The sequence below is a fragment of the Strongylocentrotus purpuratus genome, unplaced genomic scaffold (genome assembly GCF_000002235.5).
Source record: "Strongylocentrotus purpuratus isolate Spur 01 unplaced genomic scaffold, Spur_5.0 spur5_scaffold_17, whole genome shotgun sequence".
Lineage (NCBI taxonomy): Eukaryota > Metazoa > Echinodermata > Echinoidea > Camarodonta > Strongylocentrotidae > Strongylocentrotus > Strongylocentrotus purpuratus.
The window spans coordinates 14127988-14151613 of NW_022145602.1; the positions used below are offsets into that span (position 1 = coordinate 14127988).

The 23626-nt window shown below is 36.1% G+C and overlaps 1 protein-coding gene across 4 annotated transcripts in view; it reads left to right on the top strand.

Moving 5' to 3' along the window:
• The window catches only part of LOC115917880 (synaptotagmin-1-like), a 41688-nt gene continuing 18062 nt past the window's right edge, over positions 1–23626 (top strand). For 2 of the 4 annotated variants that reach the window (XM_030987763.1, XM_030987762.1), the window contains exons 1-3: positions 1–422; positions 6272–6514; positions 7714–7895. In XM_030987763.1, the coding sequence (XP_030843623.1) occupies positions 6334–6514; positions 7714–7895 (363 nt within the window). In that variant the 5' untranslated portion in view covers positions 1–422; positions 6272–6333. Of the gene's footprint in view, positions 423–4547; positions 4838–6271; positions 6515–7713; positions 7896–23626 lie in introns of those variants that run through there. The other 2 variants (XM_030987765.1, XM_030987764.1) reach the window with 2 other exon arrangements.

A 23626-nucleotide genomic window follows, 5' to 3' on the forward strand; every position in this document is an offset into this window, starting at 1 on the left:
TACGTACATATAGATCTAGGCTATTTTTATGGAATGGCAATCGATATCCTCCTACGTTACTCAAGCTCCATGTCTTGAATTATTGATGAGGAATTCTTGAGCTAAACCGTCACAAAAGGAAATTGGATTAATGCTGGCCATTCTACAATAAATGTCCGTCGATTTATCCGGGATAATTGCTTGAAATATCTGGAAAACTGGACATTGCAGTGGCATTGCCGGTTGTGGATTTTCAGGGAGAGTGTCCACGCACGGCATTGCATGCCTTCGTTGTGATTAGAAATTCGACGCCATAATAATACAGGCCGAATGCACTGCTTTGGAAGGTTTTGCTGTGTACAACAGAAGGCGACGCCACGACATCCGCAGTGCATATGCACACGATCTACATGTAGCCGCCAGCTTGCTGCCGACTGCAAATGGTAAAGCATTATCAATCATCCCATGTATAAACTAAAGCTACATTTAGTATGGTTAACTAAGATTGGTGGTTGGTAGTAGGCCACCATCATGTTGTTACATGTAGACTAGATCTAGATCTAGACTAGATCTTGTTAAACTTTAAGTCCATCTTCAATATTATTGGCATCAAATTGGTTCAATGTTCTGTGAAAAAAATAAAAATGAAGGAGAAAAACAGGGCCTATTATTGTTAATTATGAAAGTGTTCAACTTCTTTGTGTTTGTGTGTGTGTGTGTTTTAAAAAAAAGGTTGTTGTATTTAATTTGGGTGAGGAGTCTTGAGGACTGGATCTATTAATTATAAAAACATTGCCAAATGGGCCAATGCAATGTTTGTACGTGTTCATGCCTGTGTTTTTTTTGTTCTTTTTTTTTCTTCTAGATTCTAAGACTAGGTCTAGACCCTAGAGTTCATTTTGTCCATTTGGTAGTAGTCTAGAGTAGACCCTAGTCTATGTTAAACACTTTATAAAAAATATAAGTTTGTGTAGATTCTAGAATATGAAAAATCATGAATCAAATATCACATTCCTTTTTTGTGGGTGTTTTGGGGGTATTGTGCGCGTATTTTTAGTATGGACAACCCATCTTGACTTATAACCCAAACAAAATAATTTCTGATTTACACGCTAACATTGTGACAGTATAGACAACTATCACTGTTAGAAGATGATCCAACAGTACATGTAGGCCCATTTCTGTACTACAACTGAAGATGTACATGTATGGTGGTGTGACCAAAGTTCGCGCGTGACCTAATGTAAGTTCGCTATCTCAAAAAATCAGTAAGATTACGAAAATCTGATATCACCAATGGAAAGAGGAACTTAAAATTACCCAGAAGTGAAATTTTCTTTGGAATTGGGTACGAAATTGTGAAAATATTGACAAAAGATCGGCAAATTTTGCAATATTTTGCGTCCGTTCCGAAAAATGATCAACTTACCGATAAGGGTCTCAAAATCTTCAATTTGAGAGCAGATTTCCTCAAAATTGTAAGTAAACAGTGGTACTAACTGATTGTATGATATCTTGCCTTGCAAATTATGATATTACCTTATTTTTGATGGATCACACTTTTTGATATTTCAACTGTAAACCCCCGTGCGTGAAGTTAGGTCTCGTTGTTTTTATGACTTTTTTAGATGCAGCGCGCACGAACGATCGGACATCAAATTTTTAGATCGCGATTTCTCCGAAATCCTTCGACGATAAAATTTTCTAGTTGAACTAATCTGTAGTTAAAAACTTTGCCGTCCCTTTGGTTATAATTGAAATCAATAAATTTGTGTAGAATATGAGAAATCGTAGTTCGAATATCACATTTTGTAATATGTTCTAAAATGTCCGCGAACTTTGGTCACCCCTTCATACATGTATAAACCTTGAGGATTTTTACATCTTGAAATTCGCAAACATGGACACGGACACTTTCAAACTCTTGTACTGTACATAGGCCTTGTAAGGTCTGTCTTGGAGTACGGACAAGCTGCATGGTCACCATACAGGATAGGTGCACAGAAGAGACTTGAAAGCGTCCAACGAAGAGCTACAAAGATGGTACCTACATGTGTAGTTCGAAGAATCTACCATACGAAACATGTCTGAGATACCTGAAGCTACCGTCTCTTGCCCATCGCAGGAAGAAAGGAGATATGATCGACGTTTACAAGTACCTCCATGGCCTATACACCACTCAGACAGACCTACTGCATTTATACAAGGAAAACAGAACACGAGGCCATACCTTGAAACTAGAGAAGAATTTTTTTTTCTTCACATCTCGACATCAGGAAAGTCTTTTTCTCGAATAGATCGAGTAGTGGACACATGGAATTGCCCATCTGAAGAGTTAATGCCCCATCTGTAAATGCCTTCAAAAACAAACTCAATAACTCTTGGAAGAAATCACCTTCAGTATATGACCTTGAAAGTAAATAGAAGAATGCAGAACTATTCAACTCTCCACACACACACCTCGAAACGAAACCATAACATACAGAAGTAAATGTATTGATGCAAATATAACCCTTATTATCAACGTAATAATGCTGTGATTGTCACAATGGGCTCATAAGCTGATGCTTCAAGCCTCAAAAACAAGTAAACAAGTAAACAAGTAAGGAATTCAATCGATTGATGAACAGGCTCTGTCCCCAACATCGATGGATTAAAGTAAAGTAAGTAAAGTATACTATCAAACTTCTTTTTGTCTTGTTGAACATTTGGGCTGTAATGTATCACAATAATCTACATGTAACAAAGAGTAGGGTAAGTTATTATTACTCTGGTCATACATTGTACAGTTTACATGTAAGTGGTGCATACCATATAAAAAACATTGAGGATTTTTACATCTTGAAATAGAGAGCGAGTATGATCCCGCCAAGGCCACCAGTAACTACAGTACATGTAAATTTGATGGCACGCACTGCCATATTGTGGTATAAAATTGACAATTTAAGATGTACATGTACATTGTACCCCCCCCCCCCTCCCCAAACCTGGATTTCATGTGGTTGCAGGTCTATGAATGCCTTATAATAAAACTAATATTTTGGGACAAAATGTTGCAACCAGAATAGAATGCCTACATGTACTTGTACATTGTACATGACATGTATATGTACATGTACATTGAATTTGAATTTGTATATTTTTGAAGGCAGAAATAAAATTAATGAAACAAATAAACAAACATGAATTAATGTTTCAAATATGACTGTGCCAACTTGTTTATGTTTATCAGTTATTATACCTACCGTACCTGTACATGTACAAAGGTTGCTTCATCAACCTCTTCATTTCCTCTCCTCCTGTTTCCAGTTTTCAAGATAATCTTTAAAACAAAAAAATCTTCTGCCAATTAACATGAATTTTGTTTTCATCGAGTTTGCAGTATTAGCCTATTTGCACCATTAGTGTATCATGAATTCGTGTATTTTCATGATTACATTCACTTCATTGACACCTACATGTATGTATTTCCTCTAGATTTGCTTGAAATTCATCAGGGAATAATCTGAAATTGAAATTATCAGATACAGATGGTTGATCATTTATGTCAGTTTGAACAATGTTGGTCCTAAAACTGAACCTTGAGGAACACCACATCTGATTTTCATTGTCATTTTTAGTAACCAGGCTTAAAAACACTATGCCATTTCCTTTCCTTTTTGCTTTTTATTTTAGATATCACCATATACACCTACAGTACAGTGTACATGTGTACATGATGGGATAGCAGTACTTACAATGTAGTAAGCAAACCAACCATTGCACGTGGAACAACTTCAACTACTTTTGAGTGGTTACACGATTTAAACATTCCTCAATCAATCAATCATGACAATCAATCACATCAATCAGCAGTACACATATTATACATGTACAAGTTGTGGCATTTATTGTGGAATGCTTTCATTGAAATATCTGATGCAAAGAAAAATTGGTGAATGGCTGGGTACGTTATTTTTTTAATTTTTTTTTACTTGTGACTTTGTAAATTTCTTGTGACTTTTGTAGTTTCAATTTGTTTGTTTTTCATTTTTTATGTCATTTTTGTCACTTTTGTTGTTATGTACATTACATTGGAGATGAACCTGTGCACATACTGTACATTACATTCATACTAAGGTGAAGGAGTAAACTCCTTGGTAATACAGTACATTAATGTACATGTATCATACAGCTACATAAACTGTACATGTACATGACATGTAGGTTGGCATACACTGTGAAGACACTAAAAATAACCTGCATTGAAAGTCCCTCAGACTGAGAGCGAAATGAAGGCAACATCCCCCCTGCAGCCAAAATGGGCGCTGCCCTGGACTGCATCATGATTATCATCCACTTCACTCTTCTCTCCCTCTCCGAGCCTGCATGCCTAATTAATGAGATGATGCAGGCTTCGCTAAATTGCTCCCTGCATAATGCATACACAGCCCTAGCTCCGCACATATCTCTCCGCTGTGTGTGCTACATGTAGCTTGCATTGCGATAGAAGTGTAAAGTGTATTCCCACGCCTAGGGACAGCTCGCAGGGAAAGTGTATACGATTCCGTACTGATCGTACACATACGAACGTGAAAGACGTGCCGTGCTATGGATGCTACACGTACGAAGTCCAGCAAACGAGATTACAGCTTGCTATGACGAAGGCATTGTAATAATAGGGGTGGATGTCATTTTGTACACCCAATACACACTTACGACGGAGGCTCGTGATAGAAATACACTCTTTTTCTTTTCTTCAGCTGTGTGTATAGCGCTATATTCTTATGCTTCGTATTGAACATTTGAACATACTGTACGCAATTACAGAGGTGCATTGCAGTGTTTATTTGGTTGAAATGTTGGAAGATCAGCACAGGTAGGGAGATGGTTTCTATCTATGATTCAGGGAGAGCATTTTATCAATATTGCTGGCCTTTTATCAGGAGTCAGCTGTGTCATGTTATGTGATCAGTTTGATGATTCCTTGGCAGGCATTTAAACTCCATTGGAATCTTTAATTGGAGATATATGTACATGTACATGTATGTACAGGTATTGTCTTGGCACTAAGCTACATGTAGGATTAGAATGCTAGAATGCTGGAATGCAAGAAGTATTAGAAAAAATGTGTGCTGGAATTGTTTTGATTGACTTGAGATACTGTACATCAAGTAAAGATTATTCAGTGCATACAGTACATGCTGTACATGTACATGTATAATACATGTACAGCATGTCAGCATGATGCCATACTGTTAAAATCAATAATCTATAAAGGGATCAACTGCGTTTACATCAATATACTGCACCATTGTTCCTACACAAGTTTTATAAATGGAAGCTTCATGTGCAAGTGACAGGCTCTTTAAAAGGGGATATTGTGACAGTATGGTGTACAATCAGCTCAGCTGTTTCGGGGAGCTCGGTTATTATATTAAATTGATTCGCTCTCATTAAACGTCTGTTAACTGTTCAAGTGCGTATTAATATGCAACCCATTTCTTTATCAGTTAGTGGATTGCATAAATGTAGCCATACAGTGAGAACTGTTAAACCAGAAAAATTTCATGCACCCGAAAGTTCACAGTACATGTACAATAATTTGTAAACTAACATTTCTTTATACTTTGCAGAAAATTTTCATTGGTTGGGGTAATCATGACATACAACATTTTACAAATGTATTTTATTCTTCTACCAACCTTAAAAGGATTGGGTAACTTTGTCTCAGATTCTGAAACAAATCCTGCAATGATAATTATAAACCTTAAAGTCAGTCAGGAACTCCATGACTTTTACAAGCCGATCTTCTGTCTGATTATCAAGATATTTATGATTGAAAATCGAAACAGTTTTGTGTTTTCTAGTGCTGTAGTCAAACGTTTAACCGTCCGGTATCCGACCGCCCGGTATCCGACCGCCCATGGCGGATTCCGTTTTCATTTTTTTTCGTTTTCCCTTTTTTTTAAATTATTTTTTTTAGCTCGTTTAACCGAAAACCGTCCGGTTTTTACTGGCGGTTAAACGGAATTGGAGATATCCGTGATGTTACAGCACTAGTGTTTTCCTAACGGTTTCATAACACTACAATCTATTGGGGAAAACGAGTATGGTAAAACTGGTCACTCAAAGATTTTTACTTTTTTGAGGCACTGCTTGATCATTTTGAATAGCAATTTGTTCAGGGCTTCAATATTACACCATGTCACAGACACTGATAACACGTGGGGGCGTACATCTCAGATTTAACATTGTTAAATGATGCCTCTAAAATTCAGATTCTTACGAAACTTTTATTTCTTTTGTGCAGATATTGATGTCGCCGTGCTTTGCAAATCCATCCAGACCGTAGTATAAACACCACACAAAAGAATGGGCGACCAAGAGGTCTCACAAGCAGCCGTCCCTAATGAGTCTGCAGCTGCACCTCCCGCCCCAACAGAGGCTGCCGCGGATGGCGGGGGAGGAGGAGGAGGAGGCATTGGAGGTGCCTTTGCAAATGCGGGCACCAACATGAAGAACAAGATAAGCGACGTGATGGATAAAATTCCTCGTAAGTGAACACGATGTTTCTCCTATTCTGGTGCCCAACCGTGTTGGCATGAAATATACCTGTACAGTTACATTGGTAAAATCTCAACATTGAGGCTGTTCACACCGGCAGAGATAGCGCGCGCTAGACCGCGCTATCTCTGCGGTGTGGGAGGTACAACGTCGTTTCGGTCCGCCCAACAGCGAGCCACGGCGAGCCAAAACGGCGTGCCACTGGAGCACCTCTTGGGGGTGGTCCACGAGAGATAGCGCGGTCTAGCGCGCGCTAGAAAAAAGGGGGTGCTACGATAGACCGCGCTATCTCATTGCGGTGTGAACAGCCTCTTTCCTGTTTTATGAAAGTTCAAAAAGCTTAAAGACAAAGATGAGTTCTAGTCATGCAAGAACAATGTGATAGAAACAGGTTGGAAGCTATTGGGGAAAGGCTGATTACGTATACATGTACATGTTATGTATACATAAGAATTGATGTGTCTTGTGAAGTTTTGGAATGATCAAAATGAAAAGAAATTGACTTTGTCTTGATGGAGATCACAGGCACTGCACACATACTGTACATGTACATGTACATGTATATGGGACCTTCAACAATGTTACCGAGTCACTTTAAGTAGATTCAACAACTACTGTAATAGTCGTTATTTTCCCACTTAAAGACATTTTAAAGCCCCCCTTTTTTTAGGTAAGTTCTAAATTAGTATTATCTTTCAAATGCTGTTTGAATTTAAACTTTTCATTTTTTTGGCCTGCAAATGGGACATACCGGTTGTACCTTTAGGTGAATAAAAAGGTTGCAATTTTTGCATCATCATACATGTACAATGTATCTGAACGAGTCTTAACATGTTATTGGAAAAACAAATTACAAATGTACATGTATCTATGCACCTTATTATTATTCAGGTTCGGCCTGTTCAGAGACATACAATATTGCAGATTAAATGGTGATTTTGTTTTTTTTAATCTTGTTTTGTCCCTCTCTAGTTCCAACATGGGCTTATTATTCAGGTTCAGCACGTTCAGAGAAATTTATATTGCAGATTAAATGGTGATTTTGTTTTTTAAAAATCTTGTTTTGTCCCTCTCTAGTTCCAACATGGGCTTATTATTCAGGTTCGGCCCGTTCAGAGAAATTTATATTGCAGATTAAATGGTGATTTTATATATTTTTAAAAAAAATCTTGTTTTGTCCCTCTCTAGTTCCAACATGGGCTGTGGTAGCCATTGCCATTGTGGCAGGCCTTATACTCCTCTGTTGCTGCTTCTGTATCTGTAAAAAATGTTGCTGTAAGAAGAGGAAAAAGAAGGAAGGCAAGAAAGGTCTAAAGGGGGCCGTCGACCTGAAGAGCGTCCAGATGCTGGGCAACAGTTATAAAGAGAAGGTAAGTTTGCTTTTTTTTCTGATTTCTATTGTCATCATGTCGCTCGCTTTATTTAGGGATATTTCATTTTTTGCATAGCCCAAATCATGTTGCCATGGATGTACATATACATACCATTAGAAATATAGTCAATAAATAGTCAGTATTTTGTGTTAATTTTGATCACTCGACTAGCAGCATACAGGTACTTGTCCAAAAATGCTGCATTTACTGTTTATCCGAGAGATAAAATACCCCTACCCTATTTTTAATGTTATTTTTGTCTTTTACATAAAATAAGGTTGGCTTTGAAGCTGCGCATATCATGCGTATATTAAACTGTAATGAACACGCGTGATAAAATGAAAGGTGAAGTCTGAGGTAAAAAGTGGTCTCAGAATACCAGTTATTTTGAAAAAGATAAAATAAGATATTTCAGAGAAAAAAATATTACTCAGAATCCCAACCTCTGGAATCTAAAGTAAAATATATTTTTTATTAATTCCTATTAATATTTTTGACATTTTCTTCAACTTAATTTCCTGTTCAAAGAAAATTCAATTAAACAGCAGTATTTGATTATTGGCCCTGATTTTTTCACTTTACTTTTTTACTTACACATACTTTTTTTCAATTAATTTTAACTGGGCCGGACAATTATGCCAATCAAAGAGTGAATATTTGGTTCCCTTCTGTACTCTCAGTATTTACTTGTCAAACCATATCATAATGACATTTTTGTCAACTTCATCTATTAAAACATTGCATTATTTCTTTGGTTTCCAGTTTATTCACAAAGAAGCAATATTCTGTTCTAACTCTATCTCAAAAGAAGTGCAGTATTGTCAATCTTGACAATTTTAATTGATTTTTTGCTGTTGTCATTTTTGTATGATAACAGTCAATGTAACTTGGTTTGCTGCATTTTATACAAAATTTCACTCTGATTTCTATCAAATACGTGTATTTTTTTTCATTTGTACTAACATTAACATACAGACATGTACAGTACATGGTTTTCTAAAACCATATTTTCTGTATTACTGTACCTGTCTGTTTGGATTATTTTTCTTTCTGATTTTGTTCTTTGAAAGTTAATGGCAGTTTAGTGATCAAGCTTTCATTTATTTTGTAGATTTCATGTAGTGGTGTGTTACTCTGGTATACTTGTAATTAATTTTATTCCATGTTTCACTAATACTGTACATACAGTACATGTATATGTGTTGTTTGTATTTCAAAGTGTTGTTTGTGTTTCATTTCAAGTTCTGATAATAATATGCAAGTAACAAATATTGGATACCCCATTCCCGAAATTTAAAAATATTGTACTCATATTATCCTTGTAAAAGCATGTGTTGGGATTTTTCTAGCAAAAACATTTTTAGTGTTGATACATGTACCGCTACATGTACTTCTTTCTTGAATTACTCTTTACTTTACTTTAGATTTCTTGTAAAAGGTGTCAGTTGTGGATGTTTGATGCATATTAATTTTTTATCCCTTCCAATTAAGAGTAACTACACTGTACATGCACCTGTGCAAATTGTAGTACCTAAACTCCTAGGCCAAAGTCTTGACAGTATTGTACATGTACATGTATGCTACTACCCTAAAAGAGAAAAGCAACAAACAAACAAACAAACAAACAAGCAAGAACAAAATGAGAAATACATTGACAAACGCTCACCAAACTATTCACAGTTTGAAGCTGTTGTCCTGTTTTTCTTTTCTTCTCTATTTCTCTATGTGAGCTGTATTAGCGATTGAGATTTGGCAGCTACAGTACATGTATGTGTAACTTCTCCTTTTTTAACATCTTCCCAAGATATTTGTGGTAAATTTTTTCTAATTTTCTTTTCTTGTTTTAGTTTACATTTCTCCCAGTAAATTTCAAATATTTCAAATAGCACCTAAGGCCATTCCATGGTAGCTGCAACCATGAAAATCTCAGAATATGCAGTTCTGATAAAATTTTCAAATGGGAATAGCAAATCGTTTCGATTGTAGTCAAGAAACATTGTTTTAAAGCTAAAGTAATATCAGTCTTGAGATGGAGCTACACAACAAACAATAGTATTACTTACAATTTCATTACTTTAGACTCAATTTCAACGATTGTAAAATCGCATATATACTTTCAATATGTTCATTTAAACCAAATTCATGACCCCATACCAAATATATCAATTTTTCACATACATGTATATTTGTTTAAAATACAAAACTTGGTGAGGGTATGAAATCAGTTATACATGTACTGTATACTTTCATTGGGCCTCGACAAGCTACATATGACACGTGATCCACCCTATTCACTGTAGTATGCATGCATTGTACATAATTATGTAGCCTGATACTGCATCTTGCTGTGAGTGTTAATATGCTTTCATACTATGACGTATGTAGGAGTGTGCATGCAGCGTGTAATTACCTGCTACAGTGATGTCCGTTCGAGTTTCCGACTACTATCCATCTGCTATCACACACATACATGTATTGAGATTGACAAATGTTGCTTTTATATTTGACAATATGTGTGCATCCATACAGGACACACATATTGAGATTGACAAATGTTGCTAATAAATTTTTTGGACAGTATGTTTGAGTTGTAAGCATCCATACAGGACACTGGACACACATACATGTATTGAGATTGACAAATGTTGCTAATATATTTGACAATATGTGTGCATCCATACAAGACACACATACATGTATTGAGATTGAAAAATGTTGCTATGTGCATTGTAGCATCCATACAGGACACACATAGTGAGATTGACGAATAGTGCTAATATATTGGACAGTATGTGTGCATTGTAGCATACGCATCCATACATGTACATGGCCATGATACTCATGTACATTTGTACATGTACATGTACAGTGTATTAAATGCATACATCTCGATCAGAGATATCAAGAAGAAAAAAACACACATGTGAAACAAGTGATTTGCTCACTGATATCTTCTACTTTCTTAGCATGACAGAAGATGCAAGTTCCATGTTTTTAAAGCATTTCATAACTTTTTTCTCATAATTATATATACACATGTACATGTACATGTACATATTTTTGTTGGTGGGGGGGGGGGGGGTTGATAGTGAACAAACTACAAGTTGTGTTTTTATTCCAGAAGAAAACAAAATAATTCTGCTGAGTCAACTCTTCAATTGATACAAGATACAATCTCTATAAAAGCACAGTTAAATTGAACAGAAATACACGGAAGCAATGAAAATTATGCTCAGAGACCTCATGATTTTTTAAAGAGAGCTTTGGTAAAAATAGAAAGAAGGGGAAAGTATTAATAGATGCATACTTATGACAAGTATAAGTGATTGTTTTTTTACAAAATGAAAACAAAATTCCTGCAGGGACATTTTTACTTGTGTAATGACAAAAATACCCAAAAGCGCTCAAGACTGCACACAACAAGGAGTCTTTTTGTACCTGATAGTAGCATACTCAATGGAAATACACAAAATGTAGGCTATTGCATGCACAGTTCACTGGAGTGTATCTAAATAGTACACAAAGCTTTTACTTCATTCCAGGTATAACATGGAAGACTTAGTTGATTAAATGCATGGGACCGTAAATATTTCCATTGATAGTGTTCTTTTATCCTTATACCATTAAATTGAGGATGAAGAATGCTTGTTGATTTATGATACCCGTATCAGACAACATGTATTAAGCACATCTTAGTGACAACTGCTCGATTGATTTTAGTTTCAGCACCCAAACATGTTACATTAGGCCTGCTTGAACATCAGATCAAGATTGCCAAATATCCTGCTCTTTCAATTATCCAGTTAATTTGCATCTTTATCAGCCTGAAGTTGCAATTAACGGGATATTTGGTCGAGACAATCATCCCAAGATATCTTGGGCTAGTTTGCAAAATATCCAGCTATTTGGCAGAATATCCCGCTATTTGTCCGGTGCGTCTTGACCAGCCCAAAGACTCGCACTAGCGCAAACGCTGGGCAAAATATCTTGAGCTAATTTCCTGGGCTTGAGTTTCAAGTTTCGAGGTCGAGTCTCTAGCTGATGAAGATGTGATTTGTAACTTCTGGATTATTTTCCAAATCAGAAATAGCAGCCTATTTGGCAATCTCGAGCTGATGAAGACATACTGTACCCACAGAGCTTTCTGAAACACCTAAACTACAGCTGATGAACTTTAATGTTGACTTCTCAACAGTTATTGTCAAGTGGGCAGTTTTCTCTCATTTGTGTAAATAAAACACAGAAAAACAACAACAACAAACAGATGTACTCACATGTACATGTAAATGGGAAAATTGTTTAATATACAGATCTATTACGGAACATTTTACAGGACACTAATCTTGCCTTATTATAATACTAATCTCCATGCCTTCATTTAACACTTTAGAAACGCTTTTCAGGAAGTTTGAGGCGTATTTTGTACAGTTCATCTGCTTTTGATATAAATATGTTACATTAGAAATCAGGGAATAATTTTCCTCAAATTTTTTGATTAGCAATTTCAGCCGATGGATAAATATTTCAAATGAAATTCTGTACATTTCTATGGAAGAAAACTGCTACACAAAAGATATTTTGTATAGCAGTCATGCAAAAATGCGTAGCAAATTGCGATGCGATACCAGGAAAATTATTCCCTGGAAATATACATGAAATAGTCTTGACAAAAAAATCCTTTAGAGAAATACATTGTAAATATAATAAACAAGTTATACCTCATACATGTATTGGTAAAGAAGTACCAGAACAGATTATAACTATTTAGGAGGAAAGAATACAGTCAGGGATCTTCAGCTCAATTAACAAAATTCCAGCGAAGCCTTCGGACTATTCGCTTGGTTGATCTTCTCCAGTATCTTTACAGCTTTAATTTAATGTATATCAGTTCCAAATCTTGTCTTATTTTGAAAAAGGAGGTTATTGGAAGAGCAATTCATTTCAGGAGGATATTTCTTCTATGATTTTTATCCAGACTGACATAAAAAGAATTCAAAGAAAGCTCACTACAGTGTAATTATAAAAAGTAAAGAGTAAATGGGTGTCCTCTGCTAAATAAGGGCAATTCCTCGGACGATTCGCTTCGTTGATGTCCTCCAGTATCTGCAAAGTCATCCAGCTGTGTGCCATACTGTCTGAAATTATATTTCAGACAGTAATTACATGTACACTCACACTGTATAAATAATAATAAATAATGTATAAATTGCTCTGCCATCTAAAATAATATTTAGAATTATCAAAATATGTATCATATCGTCGCTGTTTTCACGAAGTGACGGTAGTGAAAAAAAATTGCATTCACTTTGCGTTACGATTTTCCTCACTACCGTCACTTCGTGAAAACAGGGACGATATATATCATATCTGGTAAAAAAAAATCAGAAAAGGGATCTAAATGCAGCAATAAAAACATGACAAAGTATACATTTTCACATATTTTTAGAGCAGAAAACGCCATTTTGGTGACCATTTTGTTTTTGCTTATATCTCAAATTGCTCAGGGCTGACAGAGCTCCAGTTTTTTGCTTGTTCACAGTGGATACCTAGACAATCAGAATCCATTAAAAAAAAAACTTATTTCACCAAAACAAGGTAAGGCCCCAAATCAAGGTTTGGCTGCCGGACTACATGTACCCATGGCTCACCCTGAGTGCAAATGCATTTCTTAATGTTTACCCTATCCCTCCCACTTAAATATCCTTGAAGGTGCTGTTAAATCTTCTTTCAAATAATTTGTAAATGGTTTAGCCAGTGCAAGCATTAATAATTAAAATGTATGATACTTCGATCATCCCTTTGAAAGCACGTTCTATTTCAAGTTTTGCATAGTTTAATAATATCCATAAATGTTAGTATGTACCGGTAGTGTAATAATTCTGTATGCACACATGTCGTATAGGACCAATGATACCGGTGTACACGTACATTGTACATGTACTGTGTATATATATCTCCATGGTGGAGTGATACCTTATGATGCGTACACTAGAGACACAGTCATTTATTGATGGACCTGGCATGAGCAAGAAGAAAATCAATAAGAAACGTGGCTCATCTTGCCTACCCATAATTACATATGCGCCCTTTTGAAACACAAATTGCACCAGGGTGGAATTGGACAACGCTCAGACAATGGTTGAGACATTGGTGCCTCTTGTCATTGGGGAGGGGGCTGGGCAGTAGGGCGGGGGAGGGGAGGGGGGGGGGGGTGTCAAGGGATGATAGTAAATAATAGTATAACTGTAAGTGTAAATTGTAAATTTAGATTGTAGAACCTGATTTTGAAACCAAAAGCTAACAAAGCTACATGTACATGTACCGGTAATGCAATGATTCAAACATGTTTTCGAGGCAGGTTGTTAACTCTCTGTTATGTGGTTGAATAAATCACCCTACTGGCAGCACCCCTGCATGTACAGTGTACATTGCACAGAATATGTAATTTAATTAAATTCAGTCATTACATAAATGACAATTACACAATTGAAAGGAACTTCAGGAATCGGGATTGAACGACAATATCAAACAACCTTGTATTTTAAATTTCTATTTTGCTTCAAAAGAAACATACAGATCTACTGTATATGTCGGCTGGTAAACATGTACTTTATGTATCTGTGATATTTCACTTTATGTAGTGAATATTATTTTTGTTTCATATACATGTACATGTACATTGTTAAACCTGTACCTGTGATTTTCTAATCCAATATTTATGGGTGGTATTTTTCTATAATCCGTAACTGAAAGAGTGTGTACAATGTAGAGCTGATCAAGTATTGGTGTTTTGTGTAACTTTTTCTCTCTGTTTTTATGGTGGGGGAAATTAGTGTTTAATATACAGTATATGCATCTTGCATGTTTTGGGGTCTGTCTGTGTTTGTGAATTGTGATCTACAAGTTCCCTCTTCAATCATAGCATGCCTTCTTTATACAAATACTTTCATATTCATGGTATACATGACATTCATCCATTCCAATGCATTACTTACAGTGTATATAACCTTTGACCCCGATTGTATATAACCTTGACCCTGATCGTATGTAACCTTTGACCCTCATCAAGGATCATTCCCCATCTGAGTCCTTGGTATCATTTGTCGTGAGTGCATTTGAACCATTGTGGATGAGCATTTCATTCATTACATATCTCCCTGTTTTTTTAATTTTTATGTTTAAATTTCATGCCTTGACGAAAACGCTCATCCCAATCGCCGCATTTCGTTGTCTTCATATTCCTTCTGCACCGTGAGTTTTGATTCTAAGAATATTTTACCTATAAAAAAAATGCCAAATTCAATTACTGTATATTTGAATCTGTGATGTTATGTGATGTCTGAATGGCAAAGAAGCTAAGAATTTTTGGGATGAAAGAGTTGGGAATTAGCAAGTTATACATTCATGTGCACATACTATATATCCAAAACATACCGGTATGTGTTTTCAGGGAATACACAATGTGTACAGTACATGTATGTACAATGTACATGTAGGTCTGTACTGTCTTGTACTTGCTTGATAAAGGAAACAACACATATCGTTTGGCTCCATGTCGAATACAGTTTGTAAATCATGATTGGCATTGTTTTCCCTTTTTTTGATGTACACATTCTAATATTATAGATGTTTATTTTCATTTTTATATATTTTGGGGGCGTCTAAGTATATGTCCAACCATATCCATCACACACTCCATACTGTATATTACCGTCCAGTGTATACCTTAGGTGTGTACACTGTCTACACATGTACCCATTTCATTGATCAGCCAATAGGTTGTTGGATAGGGCAAAAGCTAAAATGGCAGGTGATCTGTTGGAATGCTCCAAGTCTCGTAATTTCCTCTTCCGTTTTTTCATCGTGGGTCCAGTTTAGGGGGTAAATCTTGTTGATGTACATGTACATGTACATGTACAGTGTAGGCCAGGATAGGGTCTCACAGAACCGTCAAATATGTAAATAATGTTTGGATGTACATGTACATGGAACTCATTTCTAATTATTGAAACCATCCTGAATTCCTGATGAAAATTGTTTAGAAATTTATGAACATGTACACATGGGCCCCAAAAATTTCAAAACAATCTCATTCTTATAGACCTTTTAATTCAATATTGTTGAATAGGATCACTGGGATAACATGTACGCTGTATGTTGGAAATTTATGTTAAATCAGTTTGATTGATTATGGTTATTCATAGGGAATGGATGATCAAATTTATTTTAGAGCAGGAGCTCCAATAATCTTTCGCAGGTGCATTAACAAATGTCTAGAATTGCAAATTTTTAGATTAATATGAGTTGCATTGTATTTGTGTACATGTGTGGGCTTGCAAGTGGTTTTGCCTTTAATAATTCAACAGTGCTTTATTATTCATAAATCTGATTGGAGGTGGTCTTTTATTCATCCATATATCAATTTTTGTCCTTATTATACACCTGTAGGTTTTGCATGGATATTAAGCTCATATTTTATTCATGAGTCTGATCAGAGCTGGTCTTTTGATCAAGTCATCCATGGAACATTGAGTCTTTGTTCCTCTTCAATTTTAAGAGGATCTATGCTAATGAGCTCATGTTTTATTCATGAGTCTGATCAGAGCTGGTCTTTTGATCGAGTCACTCATGGAACATTGAGTCTTTGTTCCTCTTCAATTTTACCAGGATCTATGCTAATGAACTCATATTCTATTCATAGGTCAAATTGGAGCTGTCCTTCTTTGTATCCATGTACAGTGTATCAATGAACTGTTGTTCCTCATCAGTTTTGCGTGTGTGTGTGTATGCTAATGTGCTCATGTTTTATTCAGATATCTGCTTGGAACTGGTTTTTCCTGCATCCATCATTGAATCTGTTGAATTATGTTCATCATTTGTTTTACATGGATATTTCTGATAATGAGTTCATGTTCTATTCATGAGTCAGATTAGAGCAGGGGGGGGGGGGGTACATGTACCTCCATGTACCAATGACCTTTTGTTCTAGATCTATGATAATGAGCTCATGTTTTATTCATGAGTCTGATCTTTTGTTCATCCATGAGATAATCAATGAGTCCTCAAGTTCATGTTTTATTCATGAATCAGATTAGAGCAGGGAGGGGGGGGGGGGGGGGGGGGGGGGGGGGAGGTTGCCTACATCTACCAGTGACCCTGTGTTCTAGATCTATATCAACATGTATGCTAATGAGCTCATGTTTTATTCATGAGTCTGATTGGAGCTGGTCTTTTGTGCTTCCATGGGATAATCAATGAGCCCTCAGCTGTCATTAGAGGGCTGCTTAATTAGCTTTATTGGCCCAGCAGCTGTGTTCCTGCCTGCTTTGACTAGAAGACTAATTATTCATGCATACAAGCTTTGTCATAAATTTGTAGAAGCATCATGTACTCATACAATGCATGTACAGTAGTAAGCCAAGCCCTTTTGTCTATTTTGGGGTTTGAGTTAAAGGTAAAGACCAGTATTGGAAACGCCCCAATTTCAAAAAATGAAATGGAAGCTCTCATTACCAATCATGTGAAAGAATATGTTTTGACTAATACATGATGACAAAAAAATTGCCGGGAAACCGCCTACTAATTCATATATTTGGTAAATTTGTTTCTCTCATGGTCTGTGAGAGATATAGGGTAGTCCCATATACATCTTTCTGTGTATAGTGCTTGTAACGTTACGAAGAATGGGCCAAATTTCTTATCATTTTGATGATTCCAGAACCTTGCAGATGCTAGATGCTAGATGATCAACCTTTTCTGATCGATTCCACAACGTTTCTTTCACAATGCAATCTCATGACCATAACTGGTCTTTACCTTTAATTTTCACATCAAACTAGACTGCAGGACTCTTAGCCCCAAATCTGTTTCTTGTTTACAGATCCTTATGTTGGCCAACAAATCTTCCTTTGTCTGCTTTGTTACGGTACATTTTTATTCTGTCTTTAACTTATTAAAAGATCTAATAGGGAGTGAGATCATATTGAATTTATTTCATTTAATGAAATACCACAAGGAAACACAAATCATGCAAATATGAAGGTTTGACCTATGGTATACTAAGGATGCATTGCACACGAATATTAATTTTGAAGTTGGCTGCATACATGTTGATTGATATGAGATGCCTGTGTAGCTATGTGTGCTGAGAGAGAAAGAGAGAGAGAGAGAGAGAGAGAGAGGGAGAGGGAGAACGGAGAGAGAGCGGATAGAGGGGGGGGGGGGAGACTTGTTAAAACAATTAATCATTAATTTACAGGATAGCAATATACCAGAAGCTACCTCACTGCATGGATGCACAGTGTTTCGTAATTTCGTTATAGTCTTTTCATCAAATCATTAAGTTTTAAACAAATCCATGTTAATTGTAGTTTTCACCATTTTCTGTGAATGTAACAAAAAAATGAAAATAAATGAATAAAGATATCAGTGCCGATCGATTACCACTCCTGCAGCATAGTGGTTCATATACTCAGTTTGAAACCCATCCCCCTAAAAGAAGGTCTGAACACTATTAGACTACATGTACATGTACATGTACCTGCCGAGGTCAAGATTATATATTATCATTCCCCTGGTTTTATTGCATCGCATGGTGTTCATGCACAAGTGATATTCTACAAGCCATGATCGGAATAGCCTTGAGCATCATTGACTGCCCTACATGTAATTCAAACACTGGTCTATCGAAACAGTTGACACTGAGTATATATTTTCTTATTATTTCACAAACTGTATTAATACTAGTTTGCACATGATTGAACATTCATACATGATGTCATTGTAAATAATAATTTGTCTTTCGTGTGAGACAAATATTTTAAACAATGTACATGCAGGTTTACAGAGAGTTTTGCAGTAACCCAACCAAGCAAATTGCATTAGCTTTGGCAAGGCCCCCCCCCCCCCACACACACACTCTTTCAATTGTCTCTTGATCATAATCTACACCGAGGCCATCTGTTCACTTTTGGTAATTTGCTTCATGACCAAATGAAAAAAATCACTGCAAAGTGTAAAAATTCAATTTAAGTTATTTTCATTGGTTATGTTTTATTAGTTAAAATATTTTATGAGTTAATTATAACACTAATTAGTAACAGGAACAAAAATCATGGTAATGGAGTCGTACATTTACGTGTGCAAATGTGTTTTTTGTTACAATCTATAAATGCTTACAGTTCTATAGCTATTTTCATATCTAACATAGATCTTTGCCCAAATTGTATCTTCACTTTGAGGGCTGAATCAATGCTTGCTACAATACAAAAATGTACAATGTACATGGACACTGGCATCTGTGTATGTTAAATACTATACATGTATGTGCGGGAATCCACACTAAATTTTGCATTTGGGGAACAGATGGACATTTTTAGGGTTTGCACACATAGGGCCCTATGTAAGAATTTTGACATTTTGGGCAATTAGGATTTATATTTTAGCCCCCTTGTGTGCCTAGCGCCTGATAGTGTCAAGCCATTATAATGTTTGTTTATGGATTCCAGATTACAGGCTGTTGCCTCTTTTTCAGCCCATGTTACATCACTGTTTCAGGCTTCATAGTATTAGTAAATCAGAGCAAATGGAGCTCCAAAGATTTTTGGTTCAGTTTACAGACTAATTCAGTTTTAAGTTCATTTATTTTTTGGTTGTGTTTTATTTAGTATTTACCATTTTGAATCAGTTGTTCTTTACCTATTGTTCATACATTTCGTCTTAAAGAATTTTCAAGTTTATGCCAGTTTTACATCTAACTGAGATATTTTCTCTATTTGGATATCTCACATTTATTGAGAGTTGAATTTTTTTTTTCATTTCTATGTTACATACATTTTTAGTACCATGCATAATAAGTAAGAATGATTGGAATCTTTTCAATTTGTCAAGTTTATATGTATACAAAGAGAAAGTATACATACATGTAGGTTCATTACGGCCTGTTTATTTTGATTGTGTTGAATTTACCCTCTTTAATGGGTTGTTCTTAACTTATGCTAATCCCAAATTCATATTAGCGTTAATTCTACATCTAACTGAGATGTATGCACAAATTGTCTACAAATTCTATATGTAGGCCTACATGTATGGACAATCAGTGCATGCTTAATACAAGTAGTATGCATCTACTTGTGTTACACGCCCATTTGAGGCATAGTCCATTTAATATTTTATTGCTATATATAGCGGCATCAAACATTTTCTAATACAAGCTCTTTACTTCAGCTGCCTCTAATTTTTACCCTTTTATGGGTTCCTTTTTCTTATTTTTGATTTCAGTCTCGAGTTCTACTGAATTTCAATCTAAATGAAGCATTTCCATGAATTATTGAAAATATGATCCACATGTTTGGACTTCAATCAATGCATGGTTACAGTTACACATAGATGTGTTTTAAGTCCATGGATGTGAGGTCTTCATGTATCTCTCCTATCTTAGTTCTTAGCTGGGTATAGGGACATCAAAAGGTCCATTACACGCAAAAATCCAGGCCAGAAAGGCGGGACTTCGAGTAGAGTCAAGGACTATCGAGAGAAATATGTGAAGCAGACCCAGAGCCAGAAACTATCCACAGTGATAGAGGCAGTAGACGAAGAAGAGGAGAAACTATTAGCAGTCAAACCACAGTGTGTACGTAGGTAGAAACAGGGAATGGAGTAGGTGGGACTGTGACAATATTTTAGTTGTCATGATAGATAACACAGATTGAAGAGGATGGGACTACAGTGAAAATTTATGTAGGTACATGTAACACAGATTGGAGCAAGTGAGAATTTTAGGATATGAAATTTTAAATAACTTAGTAGCGGCACTACAGTGTTTATTGGTGGAACTGAGAGTTTTAGGATGAATGAAAATTATAAGGCAAACGTTTTAGGATTAAAATGAATTTAAAGGCAGGGACACCTCAATGTAGGTACAATAGGTAACACAGAATGAAATAGATAGGACTGTGTCAGATTTAGCTGTGAAAGTATGTGCTAATTGAGTAACATAAGGTAACACAGAATGAAGTACCCTGTAGGAGGGAATGTGCATTTTAAGCTGCTAGCACAACAGTGCATACTGTACATACATTTAGTTAACACAGATTGAAGTGGATGGGACTGTGTCTCATTTCTAGCTGTGGTGCCACACTGTGTGCATGTGTGTGTATAATAAACTCAGAATGTAGTTAGTGGGACCATACTATAATAAGTAGTGGCCATAGAGCATTTGTAGAATATGTACATTAGGTACCGGTATATTAACAGTGTAGAGTGAGTCAGACTGAGTAGTAGTAGCAGTGGGAATAGTTTCTTAATTCCATTTGGGATTAAATTTTGATGAAGGGCTTCTAGGCATAAACATGCAGGAAGATTTGTGATGCCCTCTTGACTACCAATCAAGACTGATGATCTTGAGATTAGATACAGTACCAAGCATAGAGCATTGACCGTTCACACAATTTCTTGCTGTTTGCTGCCTCAAGATCGCTGGAGCGAAGATATAAATGTGAGAATGAATAGCATGAGTCCCTATGCAGTGAAGGATTAATTCTTTTCATCCAGATAATGTTTTTTCATCCAGATAAATATGTTCACCTTACTTGAGCAGAGGTGCGTTTCAAACTCAATTTGGTGTTCTTTTTCAGGAAGCTATTTTAACGAATGGTAGCACTGGCCCTGCAGGCTGTTTTTGCTGTTGAAACTGTAATAATTCTCCTTAGGTCAGACATAGAACAAGCCTCATTTTCTACAATATACAAGTGTCATCACTGTAAAATTAAGGAGTAGATTGTCTAAGTCTGAAACAAAATAGAATAATGTTCGAGTCGGGCCCGGCTTTCCAGCGATCAATTGTACATTGTTCTACTTTAGTTGCAGTATACGATCGACCATAAGATTTCTCAGGCATGTTTCGTCCATTATAACTTTCATAGAAATCACAACTGGACCATCAAGGTATTACGGTTTAGAACCCTGAAGTAGAGCATTGTCATTGAACCCAAACGCTATTAAAGCATGAAAAGATTTTCTGGTTGAAGAAATCTTTTCTATTTCAAATCATGGCAATGGCATTCAAGAGAATTTGTGTTAGCCAACATAAGGATCTGTAAACAATAAATAGATTTGGGGGCTAAGAATCCAGGGGAGTGTTTCACAAAGACTATGATCGACTTTAAGTTGGACTTAACTGTGGCTGGCCGTTCATGCCACTGTTTTCTCTCACCATACTGGCATTGGTATCTCAAGGGACATACAAATCATGGTCAAAAATCTACAGAATTTACACTTTTAATAGTTCATTATTGAAGGAAAAATATTATCTAAAGATAATAATGGTGAGAGAAACCTGGGGGGTGTTTCACAAAGATCCTAAGTTGAACTAATCTCTAAGATTAAAATTTATGGAAAGCTGTTAACATCTATGAAAATATTTTGTAAAAGTTATTTAAAGCGGCATAAAATGTTGATACAAATCATTACTATTTTCTAGTTTCTACTATCAAAGAAATTTCCTGTTCTTGATGTGGAATTCATAAAAAGTCATAAAGTACTTGAATTGTTGCTTTTAAATATATTTTATTTTAAGGCTACAAATGGCTCTCCATAATTCCACAAGTCCAACTTAACTTTAGTTTGACTTAGGATCTCTGTGAAACACCCGCCAACAGTTTTGTTTGATGATGTGAAAATTAACTCACACACAACTGAGCAGCTGGAATTTCCACCAGGATCAGAGAAATACAAAGGACTATAATTTACTTATCCAATTTGAGTAGTCCTCTCAATGATATTTTTAATGATTTGTCTGCAAAAATATGTTGAGGATTTGTAAACAGAATACACTTTGAACTTTGAGGTCAGTTCTTGTTCTTGTACTCTGATTATTATAAGCTTAAATCCATGTACAAGGAACACTTAAAATCTCCAGGAAAAATACATATACAGTACATGTATATAAGTGTGTTTGTGCATGTGTGTGTGTGTGGAGAGAGAGTGAGTGAGAAAGAGGGAGAGAGAAAGAGAAAGAAAAAAGAGAGAATGAGGGGGGGGGGGGGGGGGAAGGGACTTTGTATTTCACCAGTTTCCCTCTCAAAATAATTGTTGATAGCATTTATACATGTATGTGGACATACCAGTATTTTCTCCTTTTCTGTCTTGTTTTCGGCCTCAAACTTGGTGTACTTATAAGCCCAATCTATGTACAGACATAGTCTGACTGACTTTCTTCATAATACATGTAAGTCCGCAGAAATCTATGATATACACCCACTTATATGTACCAGTAGTACCTCATAGTCAGAATTGTAATATTACTTCTGCATGCATGGGTTGGAATTATTGTGCATATTAAACCTGTTTTAATTGATGACCTCATTTTGATGATGGAGACAGTATTGTGAAGTAGGGCGTGTTGGTGGGAATGTTTATTGACAAATATTATTGAATACTTGAAGTGGTACCTAGCTGTGCATACATAATACAGGTTGGAAGCCTCTACGTGTAATGTGAATGGCGGTGCAATGAGAATGAACATATGGTTTAGAACGGAGCTCATGTGGAGTGTATTGTAGAGGGAGGGCACTCAGGGAAGACTTGGGGAAAATAGAAGAGAATGGGTTATGATTTAAGGTTTATATTAAAAGCAAAGGGGAGAATGATATTAGAGAGAGTGAGGAGAGAGAGGAATGGGGGAAGGAGGGTGGGAGGGAGGGATGGAAGGAGGGAGGGAGAAAGAAAGA